The sequence below is a fragment of the Vigna angularis genome, chromosome 4, assembly GCF_016808095.1.
Source record: "Vigna angularis cultivar LongXiaoDou No.4 chromosome 4, ASM1680809v1, whole genome shotgun sequence".
NCBI lineage: Eukaryota > Viridiplantae > Streptophyta > Magnoliopsida > Fabales > Fabaceae > Vigna > Vigna angularis.
This window is the reverse complement of record NC_068973.1, coordinates 28,892,682-28,917,319: the sequence shown is the minus strand read 5'-3', so window position 1 is coordinate 28,917,319 and position 24,638 is coordinate 28,892,682. Positions and strand designations below refer to the sequence as shown.

General features: G+C 32.8%; 1 protein-coding gene across 1 annotated transcript; it reads right to left on the bottom strand.

Moving 5' to 3' along the window:
• Positions 1 to 451: 451 nt before the first annotated feature.
• Positions 452 to 8,072, bottom strand: LOC108330423 (uncharacterized). Its single transcript, XM_052876505.1, has 14 exons — positions 7,835 to 8,072; positions 7,649 to 7,711; positions 7,399 to 7,515; positions 6,348 to 6,588; positions 6,057 to 6,215; positions 5,801 to 5,952; positions 5,503 to 5,646; positions 2,436 to 2,636; positions 2,257 to 2,319; positions 1,901 to 2,017; positions 1,486 to 1,726; positions 1,197 to 1,355; positions 956 to 1,107; positions 452 to 833 (listed from the first exon to the last, which is right to left on the bottom strand). Exons 1-14 carry the CDS (start codon positions 8,032 to 8,034, stop codon positions 686 to 688), a joined length of 2,157 nt encoding a protein of 718 aa, XP_052732465.1. The 5' UTR covers positions 8,035 to 8,072; the 3' UTR covers positions 452 to 685.
• Positions 8,073 to 24,638: the final 16,566 nt, after the last annotated feature.

Sequence of the window (24,638 nt, the reverse complement as noted above, 5' to 3'; positions counted from 1 at the left end):
ATTTATGGTTGAATTAAATCCGTAGCATCTGAAAAGAAATGTATGACTAATTTTTTTTTTAATTATCTTAGAAAATCACGTTAAAATATTTATGATTGAATTGGCCAATTGTAAATTTGTTAATACTGACATGTACTGTTACACTGACAGCAACTTGATACTAATGATTTATGAAACTTTTACTTTAGCTTTTGATTTTATAAAATATCACACAGTTTAATTCATAACTTTTGAGTTTGTTTAAATTTTTTGTGGAAAAGATAATTTTGGTTGTCTTTTTCGATTAAAAGAAGGCCCATCACAATTATATCAGTACAAGCAAAACTTCTACCGATATGAACTCTCCATCTCGCTTATACTGTGCTTGATTTTTTAAGTCTTTGCCTTCTTTTATATAGCAATAATAGCAAATTTATCATTCCAAAACTCATCAACACAGTAACACCCGAGATACATGTACACTCTATTTATATACACAAACGGATATTTTGTACAACGACAATGCAAAGGCTTCAAAACCACCTTGTTTTTGTGCTACTTACGTGTTTCATGTATACAGCTTGAGTTAATTACAATTGAACTATTTGCAGCATGGGAGACACTTGTATCACAATCAGTTTGAAACTATATGATACTGAGGAAGATTCTGGAATTCCTCTGCCTCTAGAATCTTTCAAAATTCTGTTTACACTTCCATCTTTTCTTGCAGAAGAGGTATCTTCTTGTCCAAGGAATCTGAGCTATCGTCACAGCTTGTCTCTTCTTCATTTCCTTTGACTTGTCCATACATTACTGTATAATACCCCATTCCAACTATGGTTGTTCCTACCACGCTGCACATTTAAAAAAAAAAAATTATATAGGAGACATCCAGACAAATTAGAACCAAAATTTTCATACTTGTATAAAAATATGCATCTGGGTCAACAAATGAATGAGAATTTAGTCCAAGTACCTTCCATAATGAAGGCTGTTAGAAAAGAAGCAAACTGCAAAAGTAGTGGCAAATGCAATACCAAAGGGCTTGAAAAGTGGCACATAAAGTGGACCCTTCGTGCGAGTTAACCATACTTGAACATTTGGACGAATCACACCTCCTACTAGTGCCTGTTACACGTTTCTCATCAGCACAGCTTTGCGGTAACTTATTTATGTATATCAAAAAATGATATTCAACTATATATGTTGATACTCACAGTTAGAAGAATGAGAATAAGATCCTTGTTGCGTTTTATCTTCCAAGCATTTATGTCCCTCTCAACAATACACGACACTGTTGCACTGAGGATCGTTCCAATTAAGCTAGAATAAGAAACCACCTTCATTGGTTCTGGATATTGTTCTAGAGTTTCTTTCTAGCAGGTGGAAAGAAAAGAATAAACTTGAATGACCACAATCATTCATCAGAGGGAAAACATGATTTTAAGAATAGAAGGAAAAAAAAAACGTTAAAAGGGTATATATAAGAAAGCAAAAGGAGTATACCTGGATAAAGTTAGAAATTGAAAGGGAGAAGGAAGCTGCAGCAAGCAAAGCGCCACCAAGAAGCCAAAACTCTGGTGTTGATGAGAAGAGAAGAAGTTGCTTAGTGTGTCTAAGGTGGTGAGAAGAAGGTCTTACAAGTGGTCCCTTGTAGAATTCAGCTACCACTGCTCCCATTATTGATACCAACACACCAATCAATTGGACTTGGATACCAGGGCTTCTCAGATTCAACTCTCTCTTCCTGAAACAAACAGAATAAACTTACTATATTTATAGCAAACTCTTGAAAAACAATTCACAATTTTATATTTTCAACTATTACATATCTTAAGGATTAGATAATATTTTTCATACACTCAGATTTCAGTTTTTTAATATAAAACTGGACTAATACTGGGTTTTGATGAGGTGGAACCTGAGAATGAGAGAGAGCAGAAAATTAAACGTTGGGATCAAGTGGCTCATGGCACACACAAGTATTGGCGAACTATAGCTTAGACCCAGAAATAAAAAGGCCTGAGTCATGGTTACCCTGCAGAATTCATTAATATAATCAAATGTTACAAATATGAATACCACTTTTGAGCCAAATAACTATAATGCAGCAAGCAAATAAAATCTTCCACTGTGTGAAGATTCTATTTGAAGGCCAAAAAAATTGTTACAACTATTCAAGGACCATAAGTAGGATAAGAGAGAGAGAGAGAGAGAGAGAGAGAGAGAGAGAGAGAGAGAGAGAGAGAGAGAGAGAGAGTATGTATGTGTATGTACCCTATCAAACCGATGAACAACAATCGCATGAACAAAGAGAAAGTAAAAGTTAGCCGCTGCTTTCTGTGCAGAAGAGAGAATACTGAAGATCAGAACCAAAACAAAACCTCCATGCAAGAAACTTCATGAGCTAGCTAGCTAGCAACACAAGAATAGAAGGAAAAGAAGAAGAGAAGGACCTGTCCTCTTGGTGCGATAAAAAGGAACAAGGGAACAGAATTATAGTGGCCAAAGCATTGGTATAAACTATGAACACAAATGGGCTCATTCCATTGGTTATTGCAGTTTTTGCAAAAATGGTGAGTCCTATGGTCCAACCTTCCATAATCACCATCATTATGAACGGCAGCAACTCAGACATCTTAGTCTTAGCCTCCATTCAATGTTCTTCTTATGCTCTCAGTCAAAGAGTGATAATATGATAATGGTGGTATAAATAGAAACTAGAACTTTCCTTTTTATATATTTACAGCTAGAGAGGGAGGAGCTTTGAGTATCTGGTATGGAACTTGTCTTTGTCTGTGTGCTCCCCCAAGTAGGAGCTTGCAGAAACCAAGAAAGCCAACCCTCTCTGTGTGGAGAAAGTTGTTTGTGGTTGTATTATAAGAAGGAAAGGTGGTGGAAGAAAAGAGATGGGACCTTGCAAGTTGCAACCCTTGAGAAAAAGGAAGGTACTTTGGAGGTGAAGTTGCAACTCGAGTGTCCCAAATTCTTAAACAAGGGACCAAAGCTGACGTCTGAGGGAGTTTTTAATCATTGAGTTATTTTCTTCGTGGTAGATCTTATGCCCTTGTTCTCTTTTAATTTGTCCTCTTTTCTTTTTGGTCTTAGTTTGGCATCATTTATGTTAAACAAAGGGTAAAACATCAGTTGAATATGTGTCACTCTTTGGCTTATAGTAGTAGATCTTATGGAGTTAATTAACCATGGTATAATACATAAATAATTGGGGCCAATCAGAGGAAAGTTTATAGTATGGTTGGGAAGGAATTAGTGGCAGACATCTCTTGTGGCCCTACCACAAGAGGATATTTAATGATGACGCTCATGTTAACTACCATCTTGCGTGTGAAGAAGAAAGATTCAATTAGAATCTAAATAAAATGTTATTCTGTCGAATATTTTTTTTGAATCTTTGTAGTGTTGTCAAGTTTGTGGGACCCTGTACCTCGTATGAGGCAGGTGAAATTTTACCCGAAAAAATAAAACCCCTTTTTATGTCTACCACGAAGTTGTAAGCAAGGCATTTAAAGGTGCATAATTGAAGGCAAAAAATTCAAAGTGCTTAGCTTTTGTTGAGTCACTACGAGAATTTTTTTTTTTTTTTATAGAAATGATTAATCTAATTAAAGAGAAGCGACTTGTAAGCACTTTACGATGAATCTAGAGATGAAATGTATTCTAATTGTGGAAAAATTAAAAAATTTCAGCTACCATATTCTCACATACTTAATGCTTGTAAACATATTCACCGTAATCATGTACATATAAATTTTGTATATTTTTAAAGGTATATAAGATAAATTGTTCAGAGATTACGACACAAAGAATATTAGACACCATACCATAAATCTATTCTGATGCATGAAATGAAAGAAATGAAAAGAAGTTCCATGGGTATTCTTAAATTATTATATCACACAGAAAACAAGTATACCTTAATAATCTTTTATTGCACAAGTAAAACTCAAATAGCTTAATAATTGATATATTTCATGTTTTCTATGTATTTGTTACCCGTAATTTAATCAATACATTTTTTTTTCATATACACTGTTTACAAAATTATGTCAAACATGACTTTTTTTTCTCGGACGATGTTTGATTCTCCTCTTTTTTTTTTCTCTCTCGGTACTCAGAGCTTTGCATACCACTTTGTTAAATAAAACACACTCAACAGCTACACATTGAAAATATTTTCGTTAGAAAAAATAAACGCGCGTTCCACTTCTTTTCTGTAAAGACTGAACCCCTAGCGGCACAAATATTTCTCTCTCTCTCAGATAAACAAAAACTACTCCACTCTAATATATGTTTCCTGATAAACTGTGGGAGTGCCTTCTCATTCATATAAAATGACTTCAAATAGCCGTAAACATAACAGAGACTGTGGGCCTTTACAAGATAATAAAAACAACTTCAAATAAAAACTAAATAATATCTATCTCTAATTCCTCCCTATTTTCTAAATAAAAACCGCTTTACGTAAAACACGCAACAACAAACAAAATATTAAAAAATAAATTTTAATATTTTAAAGTTTATTTAACAGGCCCTCGGTGGAGGTCCACCACCATCTATGGTGGTTGCTTGCGAATTTCTATGACATAAGCAGAAGTGGTGTGAATATTTACTTTTAGAACATGGAAAATAAAAATCTGAAGATAAAAAAAAACTGAGTAAAAAGGATAAAACTTTAATGGATATTGTTGTTCCGTCCAAGGGTGTAGATGTATGTCTCATCACTGTTCTTAAAGGGTTGTATCTCTTCATGTCTTGAACTTTGATAGTGATCATCTTTCCACAAAGGTAAGAGTTGAGTTCAATATATATTAATGTATTGGTCATGGTTTGTCTTTTATCTTGATAAGGGCTTTGCAAAACTATTGTCTTTGGAATAAAGCGTCTTTTATACCTGTCTTTTTAATCAAATTTTGCTTACAAAAAGATAGTTAAAGTAAATCTACACTTTATCTTTGGAATATTACATCTATTATATTGATTGTTCAAAATTTCTTTTAGCTTTTGATTTTATAACAATATCACGCACTTAAATTTATAATCTTTAGTTTGTCTAATTTGTGGAAAAGATGATTTTGGCTGTCTTTTTCAAGAAAAAGAAGGCTCTTTCTCATTTGATGAGTCTATCACCCTGATACTGTGCATATTTTGTCAAGTCTTTTTGGTCTTTGTTGAATTTCTTTTATACAACCACGATTGGAAATTTGAATGACTCGACTCTAAATATATGGGTCACGTATATATCAATACAGTAACGCTGGATATACATGTTATATATACAGATAGAAATGTTGTATTGTATGTATCAATTCCACCATCTTTTTTTCTTGCATGCAACTTATATGTTTCATGTTATTTATATAGCTGGAAACTTCTAACACAATGGGTTTGAAAGGATATGGTATGGAGGAAGTTCTGGTAAATAGATGAATTCCTCAACCATATCTTTCGAAGTTTTATTCACACGAAAGAGAGAAAAAGTATGATAATAATAACTCTATTTACACTTCCATCTTTTCTTGCAGAAGAGGTATCTTCTTGTCCAAAGAATCAGAGCTATCGTCACAGCTTGTGTCTTCTTCATTTCCTTTGATTTGTCCATATATCACTGTATAATACCCCATTCCAAGTAAAGTTGCTCCTATCACACTGCAAGTTTTTTTTTTTTTTGAGAAATAAAAACAAATTACGTATGAAGGAGAGATACAGACAAATCAAGTGAACCAAAAGTCTTGTGCATAATTAATCACTTCAGAAAAAAAGACATAAAAATATCCATCTGGGGTGAAGAGAATTCAAGTACCTTCCATAATGAAGGCTGTTAGAAAAGAAGCAAAGTCCAAAAGTAGTGGCGAAGGCAATACCAAAGGGCTTGAAAAGTGATACATAAAGTGGACCCTTCATTCTGGTTAACCATACTTGAAGATTTGGACGAATCACACCTCCTACTAGTGCCTGTAATTTGAATATTTGAATATTCACATCAGCAGCACATAATTATGTTTTGCTGTTATTAATTATGCATATCAAAATGATATTCAATTTGTGTTGATACTCACACTTAGAAGAATGAGAATAAGATCCTTGTTACGTTTTATCTTCCAAGCAATTATGTCCCTCTCAACAATACACGACACTACTGCACTGAGGATCGTTCCAATTAAGCTACAATAAGAAACCACCTTCATTGGTTCTGGATATTGCTGGACGGTTTCTTTCTATGGCAGGGAGAGAAGTAAATTAAGAACAACCTTGAATTACCACGAAGATTCATTCGAAAGAGAAAGATATATTTTTAGAATTGAAAAAAATATGAAAAGGGTTTGACAATTAAAAGAGAAGGTGTATACTTGGATGAAGTTGGAAAGTGAAAGCGAGAAAAAAGATGTAGCAAGCAAAGCGCCACCAAGAAGCCAAAACTCTGGTGTTGAGGAGAAGACAAGAAGTTGGTTGGTTTGTTTAAGGTGGTGAGAAGAGGGTCTTATAAGTGGTCCCTTGAAGAATTCAGCTAACACTGCTCCCATTATTGATACCAAGATACCAATTACTTGGACTTGGATACCAGTGCTTCTTAAATTCAGCTCTGTCTTCCTGAAATAAACTGAAAGTATGAATTAAAATGATCTATAAAGTTGACATCATGATACAGGGAGAAAGTTGAACCCATGGTATCTCACTCACTCATAATTTTATCAGTAATTCATTTTATAACTTCTATTTATATATATATATATATATATTTGTTATAGTTTAAATTTTGTGCATTATATGTTACAAGTAAATTGAATTCATGGTAAACATGATATTATTATAAAATTTAATAATTTTTTCATACATATATAGTTTTGTTTATTCATTAGTATATATACATGGTTTTTTGGTCGAATATCCTTTCAGTAGAAACATACGAAAACAATAAAAAATAACTAAACTAATTTCATAAATTTAATTTATTTAAACAAATTAATTTTAATTTGTAAGGAAAAAAATAACTTATTCTTTTCTGTATAAATATTTATAGAAAAAAAGTATTAAACATATTCATACATTGTAATGATAATTGGATATATAAACTGTTTTTTGTGTTTATATATAGTTCTGATTTCTTATTATTAAAATTAATGAAACAATAAATTATTATGCATGATTGTTAACCAGGAATATAGGAATAAAAGTTAGCGTCCAACTTTTACTTACTTTACATTAGTGATAATGATCTAAAAGCCGTTTCAATACAGATATTATCATTATGTAGATTTAGTTTTTTTTGTACAATTTTACAATTTACTAATAAAGTATAATATCACATAAATCTTTTGATACACATATATGGCAACTGTGCATTATGATCGAAGTGAAGATGTGTATAAAGAAAGAAGTCTCCGGAAGTTATTGAGGAACCTGAGAATGAGAGAGAGAAGAAAGTTAAACGTTGGAATCAATTGTCCCATGGCACACACAAGTATTGGCGAACTATAACTTAGACCCAGGAATAAAAAGCTCTGAGCCATGGTTATCCTGCAAAATCCATCCATCTAAAATCATGAATACAATAATACTACAACCAACTAATATTTGAAGGACATAAAAAATTCATAAAAGTTTAATTCAATTATTCAAGAACCCTCAAGAGAGAGAAACGCATGTATACCCTATAAAGCCAAGGAACAGGAATCGCATGAACAAAGAGAAAGTAAAAGTTGGCCGCTCCTTTCTGTGAAAAAAAAAAAATAGAACATTGAAATCAGAACCAAAGCAAATCCTCCATGCAAACAACTTCATGCATGCGGCTAGAACTTGAGTCTTAAGGAAAAAGGGAAAGAGGAAAGAGAAGGACCTGTCCTCTTGGTGTGATAAAAAGGAACAAGGGAACAGTATTACAGTGGCCAAAGCATTGGTATAAACTATGAACACAAATGGGCTCATTCCATTGGTTATTGCAGTTTTTGCAAAAATGGTGAGTCCTATGGTCCAACCTTCCATAATCACCATCATTATGAATGGCAGCAACTCATACATCTTAGTCTTAGCCTCCATTCTATGTTCTTCTTATGCTCTCACTTAGAGAGTGATATATGTCAATGGTGGTATAAATAGAAACCCTCTTACCCTCTCTATATACTGAGTTGCTCTTGAAAAGCTTGGTTTCTGCTAATATATATAAGAAGCAAAGAGAGAGGAATAGAAGACATGGGACCATGCAAGTATAACCCTTCACAAAATGGGGAAGCTACTTTGGAGGTGAAGTTGCATCTCGTGTGTCCCAAATTCTTAAACAAAGGACCAAAGATGACGACTCAGGCAGTTCTAAATCATTGAATATATATATATATATATATATATATATATATATATATATATATATATATATATATATATATATATTTTATTTTGTCTACATTCTCCATTCATTTTGTTCTTAATTTAACACTTTCTCGTTGAACCAGAGGTTAGAAAACACTTGTATTTTATATGCACTGATGTGTATCATTATCTGGTTTATTGTGCTTATCTTATGTGTGTTTTTAACCTTGGTATGAATATATGAATAATTGTGGACCAATAAGGGAAAGCTTTGTAGTATGGTTGAGAAAGTATTAGTGGAAGACATCTTTTGTGGCCCTACCATTGAGGATATTTAATATGGCATTCGTGTAAACCTACACATGTTTGTGTAATTATAAAAGATTCAATTAGTGTCTGAGGAAAATGTTATTGTGTGGAATATTTTATGAATCTTTCTACATTTTTGTCAAAATTGAGATGAATGAAACTCAACCAGGTTGTGTCGTCAAGACTCATGCGCTTGTTGGTGGGCCTGTTGGCGAAGCCTGACAGAGTCAATACAGTGTTGGGGGAACCTAGAAAGTAGCAAACTGAGCCCGTGACATTGTTACTGTTGCTCCTTCAGAATTTGAAAGGTTGCTCTGAGGAGAGGGCTCAATTTCTTCTCTGTTATTCTTTGATTTTAAATTCCTTTCATGTACTTGAGCCCCTCACCAGAAAAGCTTTTATACAATAATATACACAATGTGCTACCATTAACTTTTTCTAATTTTATTTTATAAAAGTGGTCAATGATAAAATAGGGTTGACGGAGGCAACATACTGAGAATTCTATTAAAATTGCTGCTAACAAGAAGTGGATAAATGCTTATATCATTTCATTCTGTAAGGTGGACCAAAAAATAAAAAGAAAAAAGATTGACATGTTTTAAAATGACATTGTCATAAACTAGAAAGGGTGGTTATTGATCAATTTAGATTTGGAAGAAAAAAAAATTAAATTCAATTGATTCTCGTCAGAATATTAATTGGATTTAATACTATATAAATGTGAATTTTCTTAAAAATAAATACTTGATTTTGTAAGAAATATTCACATTTGTTTCTATTTCTAAAAAAAATGTCATTAACATTTCTACAAACAAAATAATAGGAGATTTATAAAAGAAACCATAATTATAAGCAATATTTTATACATAATAAATAATAATAGGAAAAAATCATATTCATTGTTTAATTTGGGTTCAAAATATTTGTAAATTATAAATTCAATGCTGAAATTAATTAACATTGAATTGGTTCAAATTATATTTTATAAATTTAGAAATATAAACTAATTTAATTTAAATTATCAATTTGATTGAATGGATCCAAATCTGTTAACATCACTACATCATTCACTTAATCACATGTTGTTATGTGCGGTTAAATTAGTAGAGTAAACTTCCAAGCATAAGACAAATAGACCATTTATATAAGTTTACTTAATATTGGAGTTAATATATTGGACCTATAATACCAAATTGAAATTTAAAGGGAAAAATAACTTTTCTTTGCTTACTCATTCCAAGTAAGAACTCATATACGACATTTAAAATTTTTAAATAAAAAAAAAGTGGGGAAGTTTCTTTCCCTCTAAGTGGAAAAGCGAAAAATAAAATTTATGACCTTGGCATTGTTAAAATATTGGGCAGAATGATGTATAAGGTCGGTGTATTTATAAAACGTAACAAAAAAAAATATGTTTTAGTTTGTTATTCATCAATTAATTAATTATACTGAAGTGATATTGTAATAATATACTTTCACTCAATATTTCTTCATTTAGATATACTATTAAAGAACTGATTTAAGGACATTCAGGAAAAAAAAAGGAAATAGAAAATAGGTATAATGTAACAAAAAAGATAAATAATTTTTTTAATAGTTATATGTATATTATTCTTAGAATTAAGTGTTGATTAATTATTGAGTAATTCACTTCAACCAAATTTGATAATTGTAGCAAATCATTATCTATACACCTAAGCAAGCACTCTTTCTTCAATATGTATTGACCAATGTAAAATGTTAACGTAAAGTGATATAACATAAGGTGTTTACTCCTTTAACACAACCAAGTCGATTCACACGAAGTCAAAATTATAAGAACTCTCATGAGAACATGATGGAAATGGATCATCATTTTGTATTTCTAAATGAAAGTCAATTTGTATCATTATCAGCAAATTCAATAGATTCTTGAAACCAGGGCAGCTTCGACTTCCATTTATTTCTTCATGCACTGTATAAAAAAAACTTTTCATTTTCCTTCTTTTACCTCTGCAATCTGAGAATTAAAATAAATTTAAAAATTCAAAACTCAATCCAAAAATTAAAGATAATTAAAAATATATATAATTTTTAGGTTGCACAATAAAAAAAATATTTTAAACAACACAATCTACAATTATTCTTTATCTTCAAATTGTATAATCATTATTTTTTAAAAAATAACTTTTAGATTGCACAATATAAAAATTATTTTTTCATTTTTAAATTGCACAATTTTAAAAAATAAGTTGTCAGAAACCATGCATGTTTTAAAGCCCATTTCCCTTGCCTCACATGTTTATTTGGATTAAATTATTATGAGTTAAATGTTGCTGTTTGCCATTTTTAAGCATTTTGGTCTCAAAATTATCTTAGTGTGTAGAATGTTAATAGTGAAATGATATGAAATGCAGCCTTTAGACAAAATGGTATAGTGACGTTTTCTTCTTTTTATCAATCAATTTTCCAAGTAATAATAAATGTTCAAAAATAAAATTAGTTGGAAATTCTTGGCTTTTATTATATATATATATATATATATATATATATATATATATATATATATATATATATATATATATATATATATATATATATATATATATATATATATATATATATATATATATATATATATATATATATATATATATATATGGGTTTGCTAACGCATGTACTCAGTTGGTACTAGCAATGTATACCGGGTTTTAGTAGACAAAAATACTCATATATATCATGGATTCTAAGTTTTAAGGTTAATGATATTTTAATAATTTTCATTCTCAAAACTAAAAAGAAACCTGAAACCCTTACTCACCTCTCTCATCCCTCTCAATCATTTCTTTTTCATCTCTCTCACTCCAATTTTTTCTCTGTCATTCTTACTATAGTCCCAATTGAAAAAATCAGAAACACTTGTCGTTAAACAATTTGCCTTTGTAAAGTGTTGAGTCATTGACATATTCATCTTCAGGCAAAGGTTCATTCAAGATCTCTTCGATTTCATAATCTTCACTAACCTCTCTAATTTCATCATCTCCATATGTTGAATCATCATCTCTAAAAAAGCCCTCCAGGCCAATTACCAATTCCTTCAGATGTCATTATGCTTGTGAAAATTAGATAAAATTATATACGACAAAAATTATAAAATGAAAACTCATTATAAAATAATTTTTTGTAAGAAATTGTTTAACAACGAGTGTTTCTGATTTTTTCGAGGCCAATTACCAATTCCTTTGATGTCATTATGCTTATGAAAATTAGATAAAATTAGATAAGACAAAAATTATAAAATGAAAACTCATTATAAAATCATTTTTTGTAAGAAATTGTTTAACCGCGAGTATTTCTGATTTTTTCCAGGTCAATTACTGTTTCTGCTGAACGGGACCGGGGAAAATCTCTGCTACCTCCGTCCGGAAACACTCCTCCTCTGATCAGTCTTCCTCCTCTCGCCTCCTCTGCGCTCAGTCTCAGTATGAAGGGGTTGACCTGCAGCAAACACTCCGACGATCAAGTCAGAATATGCTATAACAAGTCTATCTGTATGTAAAATGAGTCGAACCTTTACCTTCCCCTTTGACTTCTATTTATACAATTTCAGGGAATATTATTCATTAATTTACCTTTTAATGGCTTTCAATGCTCACTTTAATCCCTCGAAGATGACCGTTACCTCATTAACCATGCATTCATGAGCATTTAACAGCTGTCTGCAGTCTATTCTCTTTGCGTTTGCCCGATCGGCTGTGTTATGGCACATCCGACCGGCTCTCTACCCTCGGTAGAGGCACACGACACTCATCTGCCTACCCTCGGTAGAATATTCTCTGCGGTCGGTTGCCTGCCCTCGGTAGTAACAATTACCAATTCCTTTATGCTTGTTAAAATTGGATAAAATTAGATATGACAAAAATTATAAAATGAAAACTCATTATAAAATCATTTTTTGTAAGATTGTTTAACGGCAAGTGTTTTTGATTTTTCAATTGGGGCTACAGTAGGGATGACATAGAAAAGGTTGGAGTGAGAGAGATGAAAGAGAAAGGGTTGAGAGGAATGAGAGAGGTGAGTAAGGGTTTGGGGGTTTCTTTTTAGTTTTGAGAATGAAAATTATTAAAATATCATTAACCTTAAAACTTAGAATCCATGATATATAACGGTATTTTTGTCTACTAAAACCCGGTACACATTGCTAAAATGTACTAAATGAAAATCAGGCATACGCGCGTTAGCAAACCCCTATATATATAATGTAATTACAATCCTTTTAAGTTGAAAAAATATTAAAATAAAAAGAAACTAAATATACTTTGAAAAAGGGACTTGCACTACACAAAATATACATTTATATATATTTATCTATAATCTTTAAGCTTTCAAACTTCAAATATTATTTTTTTTAAGGTTAAATTTGTTCTAAAACTACCATCCTTCTTTCTTATTAACAAAACTACCATTCCCCACGACAACGCATTAAGCCCGATGAATTTCTTCTCTATAAATATTTTTATATGCTTTTTCCTATTTTACTAACTCTAAAGTCGTTGTATAAGGAGTTGTTGATAATGCTCTCTCTCTTAACACTACAAATATATGCAATTTTAGGAGAGGTTATTTTTTATGTTATCGGGGTTTTAACCCTCGGAAAATAAGTTTCTCGCGGTTACAAAAATCACTGGGAAAACCAGCGTCACAAAATTACCAACGATTTTATGCAAAATCGCTCCTATTTCTAGGGATTTCTGGAACTGCCGGAATTAACCGGGGTTATGTGGAATCACCCCTATTTCTAGGGCTTCTGGAGAATCGCTGAAACTAACCGGGGTTCTACGAAACCGTCGGAACTAATTGGAATTCTACAAAACTACCAGAACTAACCGGGATTCTACAAAACCGCCGGAAATGCATCTTAAATTGTTTTTTTTTTCTTTTTTGGTATTATTTACTTGATTATGATAAAAAATACTATAATAAACAAAACACAATAAAATAATTTGAAACTAAAATTGAATATTATATAAAATAAATTATAAACATGTTTTGATACAAGTAATTGTTAAATATAAATAATAACATTATTCAAATACAGAAACATTTTCATTAAAAATGACTAATTTTGATCTTATTCAATTTAATTCATCATCATTTGTTTCTTCTGCTATTTGACTTCGAATCTGGAGTGTCACTCTTATCTGTATCTGAAATCTCCTTCTAAGCCTACACCTCCATCACTCTTCTCATTCAGTAAGCCAGAATTGGCATATTCCGGAACCACATATCTGAAAAATGCAATTGGAGCACGAAAAAAAGAATGCAGTAAGCCAACTAAAACAGTCAAAAAAGTCAATTCAGTCATTTTTATAGAACATTGCAATCTGTTCATAGATATCAAGGTAAATGAAATGCATGATTCCATTTAATCTGGTGCTCACTGTGATATTCATGGTTGATTAAATTGCTGAGAAAATTTAACCAAAAAATTAATCGTACAATTATTTACTTTACACTATAAAATATACTAGCAAAAAGTAATGGCTTGTAAAATGAAAAATACCAAGAAAAAGTGTTTCTGAATCATAAAGAATTCCCTAATACGAAGGCATTAGAAAGAGAACTTACTCAAAAGTACCCATTATTCGAGTTGTGATATGACTTTTTCCAGCACCAAGTAAGATAGCCTGCAATAGAATCATAAATCAATGAAACTCACCAAGTAGGACAGTGCTAAACATTTTACCAAAACTAAAAGAACATTTGTTTAAATGAATTGAGTCTGTTCTTGTGTTATATTCAACCTAGATGCATAAACATATCTATAAACAAGTAAAATAAATAAATATATGAAAAATATTTTATTTGCTTTAATAAATATGTGAAGAAATTCAAGTATAAAAAAATGGTACGTTAGTTTGATTTTGAAGTAGAAAGTTTTAGAACAGAGAAATGACAGATACAACCCTTAAATAAATGCTACGTTAGTTTATTTTGAAGTCGTTGTATAATATTGACAACTAATATTAATTAACAAAAGATAAAACCCTTAAATCTTAATTGATTTGCATTACAAACACTCGTGGTTTTTGCATATTTTAAAGGGTTAAATATGTTTTTTATCCCTTAAGTATCACTGATTTTTGGTTTTAGTCCCTACTCAAAACTTTGATGGCTTTTAGTTCTCATAGTATTAAAACATGTAATATTAATCCTTAAAAATGGACGGCGTCAACTTTTTATTGATCTGGCAAACGGCGAGACCACGTCTTCTTCTTAAGTATCTGCCACGTTGCTTCTTCATCATCTTAGTTGGGGGCAAAACTGGGTTCTTCTTCTGGCTAGCAGGGTGCAACCTTGTAGGCCCCATTCCTCCTTCTCTAGGAAACTTGACGAATCTCATAAACCTCGACTTGTCCATGAACGAACCTCGACATTACTTTGCTTGATGAGTCTCCAACATTGTCTGCGGAGTTTCTCATACTGCTTTCTGTGTATAAAGATATGGAATAAAATTAAAATGATGTTAACACCCCTCCCAAGAAGGAAAAAATCCAAACAATATACATTTTAAGTCTAACAGTACATGATGGATTGAGCTCAAGCAATAAAATGAATCAAACATTTGGAGATAAAACTTGCATTCCCACCTATTTTGAGTTCTTATAACATCTCTTTCACCCTTGGTGCTGCCTAAGTCATACTTGCATGTTTAAAGTATAATCAGTAGTTGTATAAATTTTATCTAAATAAATTTCTAATATATACATGATGAAAAAGTATAATCAAGGAACTTATTTCCACCATCATAGAATTTACCATCTTCTGTAAACAAGGATTTCCATTGATGAGATGACAGAGCGTGTTTTCTTCTCCTTTGTGATCATGGTGATTTAAGTCGGCCCCTAAAACACGGGGTAATTAATTACTACTTGCAGGTTAGAGAATAAAGGATAAGGAGCCAATTAATCATGAAAGGAACGAAATTTGCAGAAAAATGCACATACAAATGCATCCCAAAAAATAAAAAGCACAGAGAGACATTCTTCCACAAGTAAACAACAGTACACTAGCATGAAAGACAACTTCTACAAGTAGTTGTGTCGGTGCAGGGGAGCTTGCAAGATGAAGGCGCGGCGGAGAGGCTTGGGCGATTTAGGGTTCGTCACAGCACTCACGATTTGGGACTTCGCTTGACTGTGGTTCTCGATTGGCTGGAGCGAACTCAATGTTCTGGCACGGTGCAATTTGGGATTGGGGTTGCTCGCGTTTTTTGGATTTGTCTGAGTTTCAGGTGATTCTGGGAATGCCATGGATTACTCGCGAGGAAGAAAAATGGGCTCGGCTGTTTGATTCTTTGCAGGTGAAGAATGAAGATGCTTGCTTGATCTGCGGCTTAGGTTGTTGCACGATTGGGGTAATGGTGCACGAGAAGTGAAACCGTGATTGCTCTGCCGGAGAAGATGAACGAAGTTCAAGCACAAACAACGTGGCAGAGAGTGAAGAGGCAAGCTGGCATAAGACGTGGCCTTGTCGTTTGCCAGATCAATAAAAAGTTGACGCTGTCCATTTTTAAGGACTAATATTACATGTTTCAATACTATGAGGACTAAAAGCCATCAAAGTTTTGAGTAGGGAATAAAACCAAAAATCAGTGATACTTAAGGGACGAAAAACATATTTAACCCTATTTTAAATCAATAATATAACTTAGCATCAACAATTGAATTCAAGTACTACAACTGATAACTTTTTGGCAAGTATACCAAATCGTTCCAAGTAATATAGAGTAAGTTCAGAGTATCGTTCTCCCAAAGGACTTGTGCAACACATGGCAATTCTTCCTTTTATAACTCAATTAGACATCAAAATGCACAAAACAATACAAGAAACTCTTTTTGGTATTTTATCAAACATTTGGTGTGCAAGGAATTATATTTAAAAGAAACTTTGTTGGAATTGGGTTTCATGAATCATATAAAACTAAAACTCTGTACAATATATCATTATTTCATTCAAACATTCACATCAAGACATACTAGTTTCAATCCCTTAGCAACTAGTTCTAAATTTATATTTCAAAATGTTAATCTCTTAGTCAATTTAACATACAATTTGCATTAAGTCCGATGCTAAAAATGACAAGTTATTGAGTCTATCCCTAGATCCCAAATCACTTAGGTGCTCTATCTATGTTCATGTTCAAATTTACTTTCCAGTTATCAAAGACATTCAAATAACATTATATTTTCATACAATGTTAGTAAATTCAAGAAATAACATATGAACGAACAACAATATATTGAACAGGAAAATTACATCAGAGTGAGTTCATTACATCCAATTCCAACGAAAGAAAAATTTAACTACTCCTAGTCATGTACAAAGTACACATTTGAAGCAATCCCTTGCAACAATGGTGTCTTGATGCCTTGAAGTAATCTCTTGAAACTCCTGAGATGTTTTCGTTTCTTTCCTCTGTCCGGAACTTCTTTCAAGAGTTCTTTCTGTCTATTTCCCACTTTAAAAGCCAATTGAAAAAATAACTAATTCGCTAAGCGCACAACTCTTTATGCACTAAGAGAATATTCAACTGCAACATATCTTTAATTATCCTTTATTCGCTCAACGTGTTGTGCTGGTGCGCTGAACGAATAAAACTCTATTTAGCTGAGCGATTTAATGATGGCTTAGCCAGAAACATCTTATAGCACTCCACTTTGATGTATAAATTCCTGTACAATTTACTACACACTTTCCTACTTTTAATTACAACTTTTCAATGAGGAAAACAAATTATTTCATGAATAAATACAAATTTTGAGTTAATTACACTAGTGCAGAATTTGCCTTTAACGTCACCCAATAGACGTCTATCCACGAAAACACCAACGTAAATAATTAATCGGTGGCATTTTCGTAAATAAGTGGGACTTTAGACGTCCTTTGTGGGGGGGCCCCGACGTCTATAATATTATAAACGTCGGTCCCCCTACAACGGACGCCTAAAGGCTGACAGGGTAGTTGAAGAGTTTATTTTTTCAGCCACTTAAACGTCTGTTGTGGGGGGCTCCCGACGTCTATAATATTATAAACGTCGGGCCCCCACAACGGACGCCTAAAGAACTGACAGGGTAGTTGAAGAGTTTATTTTTTTCAGCCACTTAAACGTCCTTTGTGGGGGGGTCCCGACGTCTATAATATTATAAACGTCGGGCTCCCCACAACGGACGCCTAAAGGACTGACAGGGTAGTTGAAGAGTTTATTTTTTCAGCCACTTAAGCGTCCGTTAGAGGGGCTCCGACGTTTATAATATTATAGACGTCGGGGTCCCTCTAACGGACGTCTAAATGCCCCTACGAATATGAATATTTAAATCAGAAAGACGTCATATTAGTTAGGGCCCCGATGTCTATAATATTATAAACGTCGGGGCCCCCCAGTACCCGACGTCTAGTGTCATTTATACTAAAATCGCGAACCCGCGAGGAGTTACGCTCACTGTTCATCGTCTTCCCCGCGTTTTTTCTTTGCGGCATTGCATTTCCAGGTGCGTTTTCTCTCTTTTGGACCGTTTAAATTTACTTTTACTTCTATTAAATTACTATTTGATGAAATATCTTTGATTTGAACCGATTAAAAATCATTTTCGGTGCGTTTTGGTGCAATTTCTTGCGTGTTCTTGGGCGACATTTTTTACTCTTTTTGGCCTACGTTTTAGGTCATGCACTCCTCCATTTCCCTCCATTTCTTTTTGAATCTGCTAAAAAGGTTAGCTTCTTTGTTGATAAGTTTTTTGTATGCATGTTATTGGGTTTTCTGTATACATTTTATTAGCTTTTGCTTATGCATGTTTTTGACTTTAAGGTCTGCATGTGTTATTGGCTTTTGAATATGCATGTATTAGTTGTGTTATTATAATTGGCATGTTAGATTATAAGTATCAAATCATTGAGTGAAACTTAGTTCCCGTTTGAAATTTAACACAAACGATTAATCTTTTAATAGTTTGTATTAAATTTTGAATTGTCCGATTGGACAGTTTGAGAAAATTATTTTTCATAATTTGCAATAACATGTATGTTGGAGTTTATGGATAAGATTGATAAAGTTTCGGTTCAGTATTTGTGTTGTTCTCCGGATGCATATTTGATTGTGGTCATCGTTGACTACTCTCATTTCATGTATTTCGGAGACCAATGCGAAATGCTGCCGAAATGTTATCAAATTTATAATGTAGACTTCTTTGCACGTGTCTTAGCAAATTATGAAAAATAATTTTTTTGAATGAGTAGGGTCTAACCTTGTGAGAGTTAAAAAACTTAAACTGTTGATTTTACGAACATAGTATGGATCGAAGCTGGATGAATGAACGTCGCATCAGTGAAGAATATGATAAGGGTGTTTCGGAGTTCTTGCAATACGTTGAACAAAATGCTAAGTCTATGAACGAGACATATTTTTGTCCTTGTGTTCGTTGTCTTAATCAAATACGGCAAGACTTAGGCAATGTGTGTGACCATCTATTCATGTTCAGCAAAATGAGGACTTATACCGTTTGGACTTGGCATGGAGAAGTACTGAAGCAGCCTACCACGTCACGAGGAACGAATTATGTGGAAGAATGGATGAGTGATCATTTAGAGGACATGATACGTGATGTCGGTGAAGATAATTTTGGAAGAGTTCATTTGTATGATTCTTTTATAAATGATTCAGAGCAACCGTTGTTCCCAGGATGCTCGAACTTTACACGTCTGTCTGCAACTTTAAAGTTGTTTAGTTTAAAAGCAAGGAATGGATGGACCGATAAAAGTTTCACCGAGTTGTTGGAGTTGTTGAAGGAGATGCTGTTAGCAAATTGATGAAGATGAAGTTTTGATGATGTCCAACTCAAGTCAAGAACAAACAAGACTCATGAAGAATGATCTTTGAAGACTTGTAATCTTTTGTAATAATTGTATGAACATAGGAAAATTAGTAGTTTTATGTATGCATTCAAAAGTGATGTAAAAATAAGCCATAAGCAAAATTCTGTGCAGTGCTAATCGATTAACAAGAGGTGCTAATCGATTAGCGTTAATCGATTAACAAGGGCTGTTAATCGATTGTTCCAGTGCGCCATGAAGAAGCCCAGCAGTGCAGTGCTAATCGATTAACAGAAGGTGTTAATCGATTAGCGTTAATCGATTAACAAGGGCTGTTAATCGATTAACAAGGTGAACGTTTGAAAAACTAGCCGTTTTTAGAGCCGTTGAAGTATCCGTTGGGTTGTTAATCGATTAACCACTGTAGCTAATCGATTAACACAGTCAGAAAGTCTAAAAGCGAAAATGGAGGAGCCTTTGGATGAGTCTATAAATAGACTCTCATTTTCTCTCAACTCTAACTCTTCCCTTGTGCTCAAATACTCTGAAACTCTTGAGAATTGTGTACTCTTGCTCAGCTAAGGAAACTCTGTCTGTAGAGTTGGTGAAATACTGCTACGGTGATAGAGGAATAGCTGGTTCATCCTTGGTGCATCTAAGGAAGTGTTTGGAAGAGGAATTCATCCTTCGTGAAGTATTCGGAGGAAGTGTTTCATCCTTTGTGAAGATTCAAAGGAGGTGTTGTTTCATCTCTTGTGGCTTCAAGAGAGGTGTTTTCTAAACTTTTACAAATTGTATCTGTGTGATTGTAGTTTGTAATAGTTTTGTGATTAGTGAAGTGTTTATCTTGTTTTTGAGATAAGCGACTGGACGTAGGATTGGTAAGATCCGAACCAGGATAAAATCAACTGTGCAAATTTCTCTCAACCTTACTCTATTTTATAGTCTTTATTATTTGCTAAGTAAGTTTAATTGAGTAGAAATTTTTAAGGCACACGATTTTAGTAAGAACCAATTCACCCCCCCTCTTGGTTTGTTATCCCACGCTAACCATTCCGCTGCAGCCGCTCTGACAATTGGTATCAGAGCTTGCTTTGATAGTCATTCAAATGGCGGGATCACATCAAACCTTTGCAGAGGGTGCTTCTATCAATAGACCACCACTATTCACAGGTGAAAATTACGCATTCTGGAAGGTAAGAATGCAAATTTTTATGGAATCTATTGATATAGATATTTGGGATGCTGTTGTATCTGGTCCTTTTGTTCCAATTAACAATATGCAGGAACCAAAGCCCCGTGACCAATGGACTGTTGAAGATAAGAGAAAATTTGGTAATGATGTAAAAGCTCGTAATATTATTTCATCTGCTTTAACTGTTGATGAGTTTTACAGGATTTCTATTTGTAAAACTGCACAAGAAATGTGGGAAGTACTTAGAGTAACCCACGAAGGTACAGATGATGTTAAGAGAGCAAGAAAGAATACATTAATCCAGGAATACGAAATGTTCAGGATGAAGCAAGGGGAAACAATAGTAGATGTTCAGAAACGCTTCACCAACATCGTAAATCATCTTATTGGATTAGGTAAGTCTTTCGATACAGATGAGCTTAACATTAAAATTTTGAAATCTTTAGACAGGTCTTGGCAACCAAAAGTGACTGCAATTTCTGAGTCACAAAATCTCAACACGATGACAATGGCTGCATTATTTGGAAAGTTGAGAGAGCATGAACTTGATCTTGGAAGACTTGATGAAGAAGAAGCAAAAGCCAAAAACAACAAGAAGAGTTTGGCATTAAAGTCGGAAGTTGAAAGAAACAAAGGTAAATCAGAAGATGAAGACTCAGACGAAGAAGAAAATTTAAGTCTCATGATCAAAAGGTTAAACAGGTTCATGAAGTCTAAAGGTAAAGGAAGATTTAGATACGAAAAGAAAGATAGTCAAGCATCTTCCTCAAATTACCGATGTTACGGCTGTGGAGAAAAGGGGCATCTAAAAGCAGACTGCCCAAATCAAAAGAAGGGTGAAGAAAAGAAGGAGAAAAGATTCTTCAAGAAAAAGAAGGCCTACATTGCCTGGGAAGACGACAATGAGACCATTTCAGATTCAAGCGACTCAGATGAAGAAGCAAATATCTGTTTGATGGCAGATGATGATAACGTCAGCCAAGTAAGTAGTTCACACTATTCTGATAATGATAGTCATATGGATGAAGATGAACTGCATGATACTTATGCTGCTTTATTAGTAGAATCTGAAAAATTAGATATAGCTCATAAGAAATTGAAAAAGGACTTCAAAAAGTTAAAATTGAATTTTGAAAATATTCTTGAAGAAAATGAAAAATTGAAAATTACTTCTGAAAACTTCTCTAAAATAAATGATAATTTGAAAACTGAATTTACAAATTTATCTGAAGAAAACAGAAGTTTGAAAAATAAATTTTTATATCAAGCGGAAGAAATTAGAAATTTAAAAAATAAGGTTTTATATTATGAAAAAGAAAAATATGTTACTAAAAATGAATGTGAATCTTGCATAAAATTCAAATATTTTTCTGAAAATACAACCACTGGAGAATGTAGTAAAACTAATGAAAATAAGGTTGTTAAAAATAAGTATGTTCCTAAAACTAAACATAATCATAGAACCCGTAGAACTTGGGTACAAAAAGGAACTACTTATAGGAACACAAATGTTGCATCATGCTTTTATTGTATGAAAAAGGGTCATACATCTAATAAATGTAAAATTAAGCATTATGGTGTTCCAAGTGGAAGATATGCTTGGGTTGCAAAATGATTTTAATCTTTTTAAATCTAACCCAAAGGACCCATACAAAGTAGTTGGGTACCTAAATAGCTTGTTCTTTTTATGTTGTAGGAATTATCAAAACCAAGGAAGTATATGTGGTGTCTTGACAGTGGATGTTCAAAACACATGACCGGAGATAAAAAGAAATTTACAAGCTTCCGGAAAAAGGAACGAGGCTTTGTCACCTATGGTGATAACAACAAAGGAAAAATCCTTGGAATTGGAGATATTGGAAGTGAAGATACCTTGATGATCAAAGACGTGCTATATGTGGAAGGATTAAAGCATAACTTAATTAGCATTAGTCAATTATGCGATAAAGGATTCAAGGTAACCTTCGAACAAAATTCTTGCACTATTTATAAAAATGATTCTTCTGAAATTGCTTTGAAAGGAATTAGGCATAACAATATTTATTTGATTGATTTAGAAAATGCATCAAATAGGAATATTTCATGTTTAGTAGTAAAAGAAGAAAATCCATGGTTATGGCATAAAAGAGCTGCACATATTCATATGCAACAATTGAATAAACTCATTTCTAAAGACTTAGTAATTGGTCTACCAAAACTAAAATATGTGAAAAATAAATTGTGTGATGCATGTCAAAAGGGAAAACAAGTGAAATCATCTTTCCATTCGAAAAATGTTGTTTCTAGTTTAAAACCCTTAGAACTTTTGCACATGGATTTATTTGGTCCCTCTAGGATAAAAAGTTTTGGAGGAAATTATTATGCTTTAGTTATTGTGGATGATTATTCAAGATATACTTGGACTTTCTTTCTTACTCTTAAAAGTGAAGCTTTCAAAGAATTTAAAAAGTTTGCAAATTTAGTTCAAAATGAAAAGGACTTGAAAATAAAGGCTATTAGAAGTGACCATGGAGGTGAATTTCAAAATGAATCTTTTGAAACTTTTTGTGAAGAATATGGCATTTCTCATAATTTTTCTGCACCTAGAACTCCTCAACAAAATGGAGTTGTAGAAAGAAAGAATAGATCCTTAGAGGAACTTGCTAGAACTATGTTAAATGAATATAGTGTTCCTAAACAATTTTGGGCTGATGCTGTGAGTACTGCATGTTATGTATTAAATAGAATGCTTATTAGGCCTATTTTGAAATGTACTCCTTATGAACTTTTTAAAAGTAGAAAACCAAATGTTTCACATTTAAGAATTTTTGGATGCAAATGTTTTGTCTTAAATAATGGAAAACAAAATTTAGGAAAATTTGATTCCAAATCCGATGAAGCTATTTTTCTAGGATATTCTCTAACTAGTAAAGCTTATAGAGTTTTTAATCGGAAAACACTTGAAATAGAAGAATCTGTGCATGTTGTCTTTGATGAAATTGTGGACCTTGAGGTAAAACCTCTTGAGTCAGATGAATCAGATGCAGGTGAAAATGAAGACTTGCAAAAGACAACCAATGAAGAGAAAATGAATAATCCTCAAGATGATGAAGATCTAAACAAAATATGGCAACAACCTAGAGGATTATCATTGGACAACATCATTGGCGACATATCAAAAGGGGTAAACACTAGAAGAAATTTAGTTAATTTTTGTATGAATGTAGCTTTTATGTCGCAGATTGAACCTAAGAACATTAAGGAAGCTCTTCAAGATGAACAATGGTGTATAGCAATGCAAGAAGAACTCAACCAGTTTGAAAGAAATCAAGTTTGGGAATTGATTCCTAGAGAAGATACTCATCAAGTAATTGGAACAAAATGGGTATTTAGAAACAAACTGGATGAAGATGGAAACATCACCAAGAATAAAGCTAGGCTTGTGGCTCAAGGATATAGTCAAGAAGAAGGTATAGATTATGATGAGACATATGCTCCAGTTGCCAGGTTAGAGGCAATACGCCTACTTCTTGCTTATGCATCTATAATGAAATTTAAATTATTTCAAATGGATGTTAAAAGTGCATTTCTAAATGGTTTTATAAAAGAAGATGTGTATGTTGAACAACCACCCGGTTTTGAAGATTTTAAATTTCCAAATCACATCTATAAATTAAAGAAAGCACTTTATGGTTTAAAACAAGCACCTAGATCTTGGTATGAAAGACTTAGTAATTTTCTTTTAGAAAATGATTTCAATAGAGGAAAAGTTGATTCCACTTTGTTTATTAAGAGAGTCGGAAAACATATTTTGATTATTCAAGTATATGTTGATGATATTATTTTTGGATCAACTAATAAATCTCTTTGTGAGGAATTTTCTAAGACTATGCAAGGTGAATTTGAAATGTCTATGATGGGAGAATTAACATTCTTCCTTGGCCTTCAAATTAAGCAAATGAAAGAAGGTACGTTCATTTCTCAAACTAAATATTGTAGAGAA

Coding starts and splice junctions, on each gene's coding strand:
- LOC108330423 (XM_052876505.1), bottom strand. CDS start 8,034: ATGGAGGCTAAGACTAAGATGTATGAGTTGCTGCCATTCATAATGATG. Junction 6,589..7,398: donor CTTCTCTCTCTCATTCTCAG/GTTCCTCAATAA, acceptor AGTTTATTTCAG/GAAGACAGAGCTGAATTTAA. Junction 2,018..2,256: donor TTGTTCATCGGTTTGATAGG/GTACATACACAT, acceptor TGAATTCTGCAG/GGTAACCATGACTCAGGCCT.